Consider the following 8,397-nt stretch of genomic DNA (forward strand, 5'->3'; position numbering starts at 1 on the left):
GTGAACACCTGTTCTGAGTGTATGCCCTAGCTGACCATTGCTGCATGATGGCACCCATCTTTAATCAACCTTAGTTAAATGGACACTCCAGGCACCCAGACCACGTCTGCCCATTGGAGTGGTCTGGGTGCCAACTCCCACTACCCTTAACCCTGAAAGTGTAATTATTGCATTTTTTTTATAAACTGCAATAATTACCTTGCAGGGTTAACTCCATCTCTAGTGGCTGTCTACTAGACAGCCACTAGAGGGCACTTCCTGCTCTATAGCACAGAAAACCTGTGCTATAGTGTCACTGGACGTCCTCACGCTGTGTGAGGACCTCCAGCGTCGCTCAATTCCCCATAGGAAAGCATTTTGAATGCTTTCCTATGGGGAGCTCTAATGCGCACGCGCAGCATTAGGTCTCCCCGACCGGTGGGCGGGATCTGTCTCTCCCACCGGCCAACGTAATGCAGAGGAGGATTGCGAGGTGGGAGGGAGAGGGGACCTGCAGTGCCAGGAAAACGGATTGTTTTCTTGGCACTGGAGTTTCCCTTTAACCCAACCAAAGATCTTGTGCCATTTGAATGAATAATACAGATGGCAAGGTGTGTTTTTGGTATGCCAAGTGCACACCGTACAATGTTAGGATTCCTTAACGTACACTAGTCTCACTTTGTTGCATGTCTTTGGTTAGATTAGCTCTGACCAAAGAGGACTTACACAATTTCTACTGCCATAGTTACACCTCCCACACCTGTCAATCACCCAGCATCCTTACACACTTTCTAAAAAGAAATATCCATTATATACAGCATCAGCCCACAGATTATATAGGAGTGGGGCTGCAAGCACTGATCTCCATGTTCGGAGCAGTTAAGTGTTTACAGATAATATCATCTGGACAGCATTTTTGGGACCCTTCAAACAAGAATTATTGTTTTGGGGTTCTCTCAAATATTTGTAAAACACCCAGTATTTAATAATGGTATAATTAAAATATATTGGGTAAGTGCTCATAATATGTTATAAAGAAACATTTGACTGCACACTGCAGAAGCAAGGAAGTTAGAGAGGGGAAAAAATAGACAGTTCGACTTAATTGCAGAAGCAAGATCTGGACCTAAATACCTATAAAAAAGAAGAAAAGAAAAAAAAAGCAGGAGTGTAGACAGTTTGGAAGGACATTCTGAAAAACTAACATCTTCATATTTTTGACAACACTGTTCAAATGAATTTTGTGACCTTGACATTTTATATAAAGATGGCAGCCTCAATGAGCAAGGGTTTACCCAGGGGAGAGGGATATTTACTAATATTTATGCATTACAGAATAAAATAAAAGCCATGTTACATGTCATATTTTATATAACTTAAATAATAAGAAACAATGAATATGCTTTCCTTTAAACATTTTAATCTGCAGATCATTTGATTACAGATGCCACCATCTACAGCAGTATATAGATACAATTATTTGCCAACTAAAATGAGACACTCATTATGCTTGACAGAGGCTTTATATTGTTTATGTAGTAGAGTCTTCAGAAAATTGCAGGTGCAGTCTGTAATTCTTTATTTTTTTTTTTTATGCAAGACAGCTTTGATTGGGTGCTCTCTGGACATCCAAACCGGAGTCACTGAAGGAATGTAGAAGTTCCACTTTACCTGAACTTCCTTTGGTTTGGGAAATCCCACACACACACACACACACACACAAAATCACAATTCATATACCTACATTCATTTATGCACGCATACGCATACACACACACTCATATACACAAACACAAATTGATCCATAGACATAAACACTGTTAATTTTCAGGGACTAGGGAGTTCTGTAGGTCCTAAGAGAAGAGTGGCAGAGTTGGTAGCTGCTGCTGAGAACCCAAGCCAGCAATGCACTGGTAGGCAGGTGTAAGACTCAATAACTTGCTGTGCAAGGCGCATTATCTTACCACCAACCAACATAAAAAAGTAACCTGAAAATTCTTTCTACAGTATTTCTCAATCAAACCCATAACAAAATTTAGGAAATCATTATGTGGAATGTAAGAATGACTTACAGTTCTTTGATATCTTCTGGATGTTATTTGAGATGATCTGAACAAGGTCTCCTGCATCTTGACCAGAAGCGTAAGACATGGCTGGAAACTTAAAACGGTTTTCTCATTAGAAGCGGTCAGACCAAGTGACTGTTGTGCCGGTAGCACACCTGCAGAAAGAGTAAACCTAAATAAGGAAGTTGCTGCAAAGTTAGTTTAATCATAGTTTCATCAAACAAACATTCCGTAGTTCAAGTGCCTCTTTTTTTAATGTTTTCTTTCTTGAAATACAATAAGTGGTTGCTACGTCTCTAGTCCTAGGTAAAGGTCAGTAAATTATAGCACTAATCTCAACACTAGGTTTGCAAAATCAACAACTGTACAGGTTAACCCTTATAGCATTAATGTCAAAATAAGTGCCATAGCTAGAATCTGTATGAATCTGGGACATCCCACTCTGTAAAAGGTCTGTATATAGGTCTAATGATATTAAAGGGACACTATAGTTACAACTAAGTTTAATATAGTAGCTCTGGTAAGTATACTTCATCCCTTCAGTATTTTTGTTGTAAATACGGTCTTCTTAGAAAAGGCAGTGTTTACATTAGTGGCTACTCCAGGTGCTTCCTAGGGCAGTGTGCAGCATCTCCATACTCTGCATGGAGACACTAAACGTTCCCCATAGAGATGCATTGACAGTCGTGTCTCCCCCCCCCCCCCCCCCCTGCTGAATCAGGCCCACAGAGCGATCACATGTCCGCTATAGGTGTCTATAGAGATGCTTGCTGGGGGACTGCCTGTGCTCTCAGGCAGTCCCCCTGCTGCTAGAAAATGTAAAAAAAACAAAAACAAAATATTAGTAATGCCCACAAGAAAAAAAAAAAAGTAAAAAAAATTATATATTTTCATACTTTACTTTTATATCAATATATAAATCAATATAAAAATACACTTGGAATGTAATTACATATATAAATGTAATACATGTATATAATTATTAAATTAAAGAAAATAAAATGACTAAATGGCTACTTAAAAAGTCTGGACATATCCCATTTGTAATACCTTGGGTTGTCTTCTTTTGCAAATGGAATGCTATTATGGGGGTAATTTTCATTCCTGGACTACCATACGGCCTCAAAGACAACATAACCAGTCTGGCAAATTTCAACGTGTATAAATTGACCAATGTGAGGTGCTATATTTGACCCTGTAACTGTCCAAAATACCATAAACCCTGTACATGGGGGGTACTGTTTTACTCGTAAAACATCACTGCATACAAATATGTGTACTTTATTGCAGTAACAGCAAACAGTGTTATGATATTCACTGTTAAGATGTCATGCAGAACTAAAAAAACAAGATTTCTTAATGTCGCACTTTTTTTATATTTTATTCATATTAAATTATGTTTCATAGCTAAATGTTTGCTGTTAAATGAAAGCCTTGTTTTTCCTGAATAAAATGATATATAATAAGTGTGGGTGCATTTAATATGAAAGAGGTGAATTACGGGTGGACAGACATATAGCGCAAATTCCAAGTTTTGTTTACATTTGGTTTGGATCACAACTTGTACAATTGGCTCCATCCTTAAGGGTTAAAACTGTTCTTACACCAAGTATATAAAAATAATTTTTTTTCTTTAGCTCTACTGCAATTTTGCATTTATTTAGATTCATTTACAAGTAGTAGAACTAAAATGAACTAAGTTTAATAAAAAAAAAAAAAAAGAAAGAAAAAAAAAAAAAAAAAAAAAGGAAGGGCGGGCAATCATAGTTCTGTTTTTATGCACCTGTTCTTTAAAAGGCAATGAAGCAAAACCCTGCTACTCCAACTTTTATTTTCTCTTAAAGAGATACTTTAAGCACCTAACACGATTTAATACTTAATCCCTTAAGGGTGTTGGGATATTCCATACCATGCTAACAATAGTTGTTTTTGACCCCAGTAGGACAGCATGGAAGGAATCCATCTCTAGGGCTTCGTCCAGCATTAGAAATAAATTTATTTACTTTTAAAGCTGGAGTATTGGTTTAAAATAAGGTGTTTCCATCATGATTGATTCACTGTCATGTGTATATATAGGCATAACAAGGTCAGATTGCTGGTCCCTTGCAGACCTTTGAAATGTAGATCAAGAACATATTGCTGGTTCAGTGGCTGGAAAAAAAGTGCCTGTTAGCCACTGAACCAGCAGTATGTTCTTGATCAACATTTCAACCATTTGAATATGAGCGATCATATATTAACCGAGCATCTATTCTTTCTCTTTTCAAGCCCACTTAGGGCTTCCACTCCTAAGGATACTACACATTTCCTACTCCTACTGATATTCCTGTCTATTGTTTGCACACATTAGATACTTCCATGTAAGTTCATCCTTGTCAGGAGTTGTGTGGACTGAGTTTGGTCACTGTTTTTTTAAGTTGATTGCTCTTCATATACAAGCAGTCTAATGTGGCTGCCGAAGAATGTCAGCATCCCAGAAGCCTTCAGGAAAAGATAAGAGAGGGGGAGAGGGGGAGAGAGGGGGAGAGAGGGGGGAGAGAGGGGGGAAGAGGGGGGAAGAGGGGGGAGAGAGGGGGGAAGAGGGGGGAAGAGGGGGGAAGAGGGGGGAAGAGGGGGGGAAGAGGGGGGAAGAGGGGGGAAGAGGGGGGAAGAGGGGGGGAGAGGGGGGGAGAGGGGGGGAGAGGGGGGGAGAGGGGGGGAGAGGGGGGGAGAGGGGGGGAGAGGGGGGGAGAGGGGGGGAGAGGGGGGGAGAGGGGGGGAGAGGGGGGGAGAGGGGGGGAGAGGGGGGGAGAGGGGGGGAGAGAGGGGGAGAGAGGGGGAGAGAGGGGGAGAGAGGGGGAGAGAGGGGGAGAGAGGGGGAGAGAGGGGGAGAGAGGGGGAGAGAGGGGGAGAGAGGGGGAGAGAGGGGGAGAGAGGGGGAGAGAGGGGGAGAGAGGGGGAGAGAGGGGGAGAGAGGGGGAGAGAGGGGGAGAGAGGGGGAGAGAGGGGGAGAGAGGGGGAGAGAGGGGGAGAGAGGGGGAGAGAGGGGGAGAGAGGGGGAGAGAGGGGGAGAGAGGGGGAGAGAGGGGGAGAGAGGGGGAGAGAGGGGGAGAGAGGGGGAGAGAGGGGGAGAGAGGGGGAGAGAGGGGGAGAGAGGGGGAGAGAGGGAGAGAGAGGGAGAGAGAGGGAGAGAGAGGGAGAGAGGGGGGGAGAGGGGGAGAGGGGGAGAGGGGGAGAGGGGGAGAGGGGGAGAGGGGGAGAGGGGGAGAGGGGGAGAGAGGGAGAGAGAGATTGGCTCTCCTCTCCAAGGCCATGTGTACTTTCCATGTGTAGATTAAAGAAAAGTTTCTATGGCAGCTAAAATTGGCACCACAATAGAGGGGATTACAAGGACATCTAAGGAGTTTCCCGATGCGCTAGTCCAGGTATTCTGGCCTGATCCCCAATACTCCGGCATCAGGGACAGTCTGTCTCTGATGTCAGTAGTACACCCCTTCGAACAGGTGCCCTCTCTACGCCTGTGTGCACGTTACTGGTTTTATTTCACTTCAGCTCGCGTTACATAAATAAACGCCTTCCTGGCTCACCACATACAAATAAAACAGTTTGTTTCATTGTTGGGTGGGTCAAATGATTATTACTCATTCGGCTGCAGTTACTTGTTATTTGAACTTGTCATACCTTTGCTTCATTCCATGACACTTGTCCACTAAATGGTGAAATGGAAGTAAATGATCACCATTTGAAAATGTTAAGCCAAAATAACACAATTGAAAAAATCTTTGCAGCTCTAGAAATTTGACATAAAATGTTGCAACTTTGTCATTAATTAGTAAGAAACAGGTCTGCAAATCTCAGCTCTAAATATACAAATGCAAAAAAGGCTGCAAATATAGTCACAGACACTGATAATGACATAGTAACGGCTTATTAAGTAGTTATTTTTCACCAAGCACTTTTCATATTGTTGAATATGACAGTACTCTTGGCACTTAATCGGCCTCAATTCTGCCATCAAGATCTCATTTGCTGAAATTTGTTGTTCAGTGAATAACCTTGCCTGTCTGCAAGCGAATAAGGGTGATACATATATGTGTCTGTTTTTAGCAAATTGAATGATTCCAAAGAGACCAATATTTAATTTACATTTTCTAACATTAAGAGAATGGACAATAGAAATGCTATCTGAGCCTGATGGAATTTACAATCAATTGAATAGGAAAATCAGGAGATTGTAACCAACAGGGAAGTGAAACATAAGTTTATGAAAAGCTAGGATATCGTACTTGTTATAAAGTAGTATTGAGCAGTGTGCAGTGTGTACACAGTGGGTTCCTGTGAAGGAAGTGTCCTGCCGGTCTCTGTCACATGACTCAGCCTATGTTTCCTGGTTGTTATCACATGGGAGGCTCCTGGGTGGGGAACATTTACACAGGGCAGCTATGTACTAAATAACTCATCAGACGGGGAAGCGTATAATCAGCCAAACGCGGAACACTTACCGTGTTTGGGACTGAGAGAGTGGGGTAGAATGGGGTGTTACCCAGTATTACAGAGGGAGAAGGGGGGGGAGCATTGCTCTCACTCACTGTACATTGTGATCAGGGTTACATCATGGGGCGATAATCACGGCTCACACAGGGACACTCACTCACACTCACCGTGTTACTGGGGAGCAATAATACTAGCAATAGCGGCTATTTACACAGACACACAGCCCTGCCCGGCTCTGACAGCGGACAATAAGGGGAGTCCCAGCATTGATCGGCTCGGACACCCCTTATAGAGGGCTAAACTACTCTCACTACTCCCAGCCAGACCACCTGCAGTAATACCTACCTGTGTGCTGGTTTCCAGTCAGTGTCAGTCCTTTCCTGCTGGCTGACCGCTCTGCGCATGCTCAGTGTGCCAAAGGAGGAGCCGCGCCAGCTGATCACAAGTCAAATTCCACTGACTGACTGTCATGTGATTAGGCCATCATCTGTGTGCTCTGTGTTAGTACTGGAACATACAGAGATTGGGAATACATTCCGCGGGAGTAACAGAATAGCAAATAGGAGTGGAACAAACTAAACAATAAATGTCATTTACATGTGTTTTTTTGTTTGTTTTTTTATTATAGCAAGTGCTCATCCATAATTTGAAGAAGTAAATATATACGAAATAATAATAATTTCATTAATTTGGGGATTTATTCACTGAACGCCAAATTGAAGAGGATTCAAATTTGAAATGAAAAATTAGGCGAAAATATAAGGCAGATAGTGCCGTAATGCCAATCTTCCCCCAAGAGTTTGGCTCTTTCAGCCTCAATTCTAATTATCATTTGTCGTGCCTAGAGCATTTGGCACCCAGGGCAGATTAGGTGTTTGGCAACCCCCCTTACACACACACATTGTAAAAAAAATAAACACCTCCAATGTTTTTAAAATGTTTTAATTTTTAAAGATAACACAAATGTGTAAACTTTGTAAAACCTCTGTCCTGCCCTCTATTACAAAACCCCTCCTCTGCCCGCCAGTCTACAAAACGCCTCTCCTGCCCGTTTTACAAAACCACTGCCCTTCTACAAAACCCCTGCACCCCCCTTCCATAAAACTCTTGCACCCCGTTCAAAAAAAAAAACTGCACCCTCTTCCATAAAACTCCTGCACCCAACTTCATAAAAACCCTGCCTCTCTCTCTCTAAAGTCCCTGCTCAGTCCCTTAAAATAGAATTATTATTTTTTTTATTTTTTTTGACAATCTTTATTTATTGGGTTATTCAAAGGAAGTCTGGTTAAACAACTGTGTTCTTACAAGGTTCTGTGCCAGCAACAATACATTCCCATCAATTGGTTCTCTTAATTGAACCCCCCAACAGTTTAGGCTAGTATCTGCGGTTGTAGAGTGCTCTTATGTATCTAGGCCTGTGTCCCGGGCGTTTGCGTAGATCGCCGCTTTGTGCTCTCTCTAGTCTAGTATGTGTATTCTAGCTGTCTTTGGTACGTAAGCTTTCGCAGGTGCGCTCCCCTTGCATCTTCTGTAGCCTTAGAGGGTTGTCACTTTGGTTAACGTTGTTACTTGGTGTGCTATGTAAATGGTAGCCACTAGAAGCCTGATTCGTGGTTCCCCGGCTTGGGTTTGTGGCCCTAAGGAGTATCTTCCCTACCTCAGCATGCGTTTTTAAGCAGTGGGTTGGTCGTATGGGGGGTTGCATGTGTGTCCCTGATTCGGGGGTGTACCCCTATTTTCCGTTGTGTCTGTCTACCTACTGCAGGTGCGTTAGTCGGATTTTTTCGTATTTGTTTTTTTTTTCTTCTTTTTTCCGGGAGTCGGGGATTCTCGTTTCTTGAACCTTTCTATGTGCTACCAACTGACTTAAGTTGTCCGT

At 42.6% G+C, this 8,397-nt stretch overlaps 1 protein-coding gene across 1 annotated transcript in view; it reads right to left on the reverse strand.

Annotated features, from left to right (window-relative positions):
* The window catches only part of STX7 (syntaxin 7), a 33,060-nt gene extending 26,118 nt beyond the window's left edge, over positions 1–6,942 (reverse strand). The window contains exons 1-2 of the mRNA XM_063443238.1: positions 6,864–6,942; positions 2,052–2,200 (exon numbers count right to left, since the gene is read on the reverse strand). Of these exons, the coding sequence (XP_063299308.1) occupies positions 2,052–2,130 (79 nt within the window). The 5' untranslated portion in view covers positions 2,131–2,200; positions 6,864–6,942. The remainder of the gene's footprint in view (positions 1–2,051; positions 2,201–6,863) is intronic.
* Positions 6,943–8,397: the final 1,455 nt, after the last annotated feature.

The sequence above is a fragment of the Pelobates fuscus genome, chromosome 2 (genome assembly GCF_036172605.1).
Source record: "Pelobates fuscus isolate aPelFus1 chromosome 2, aPelFus1.pri, whole genome shotgun sequence".
Lineage (NCBI taxonomy): Eukaryota > Metazoa > Chordata > Amphibia > Anura > Pelobatidae > Pelobates > Pelobates fuscus.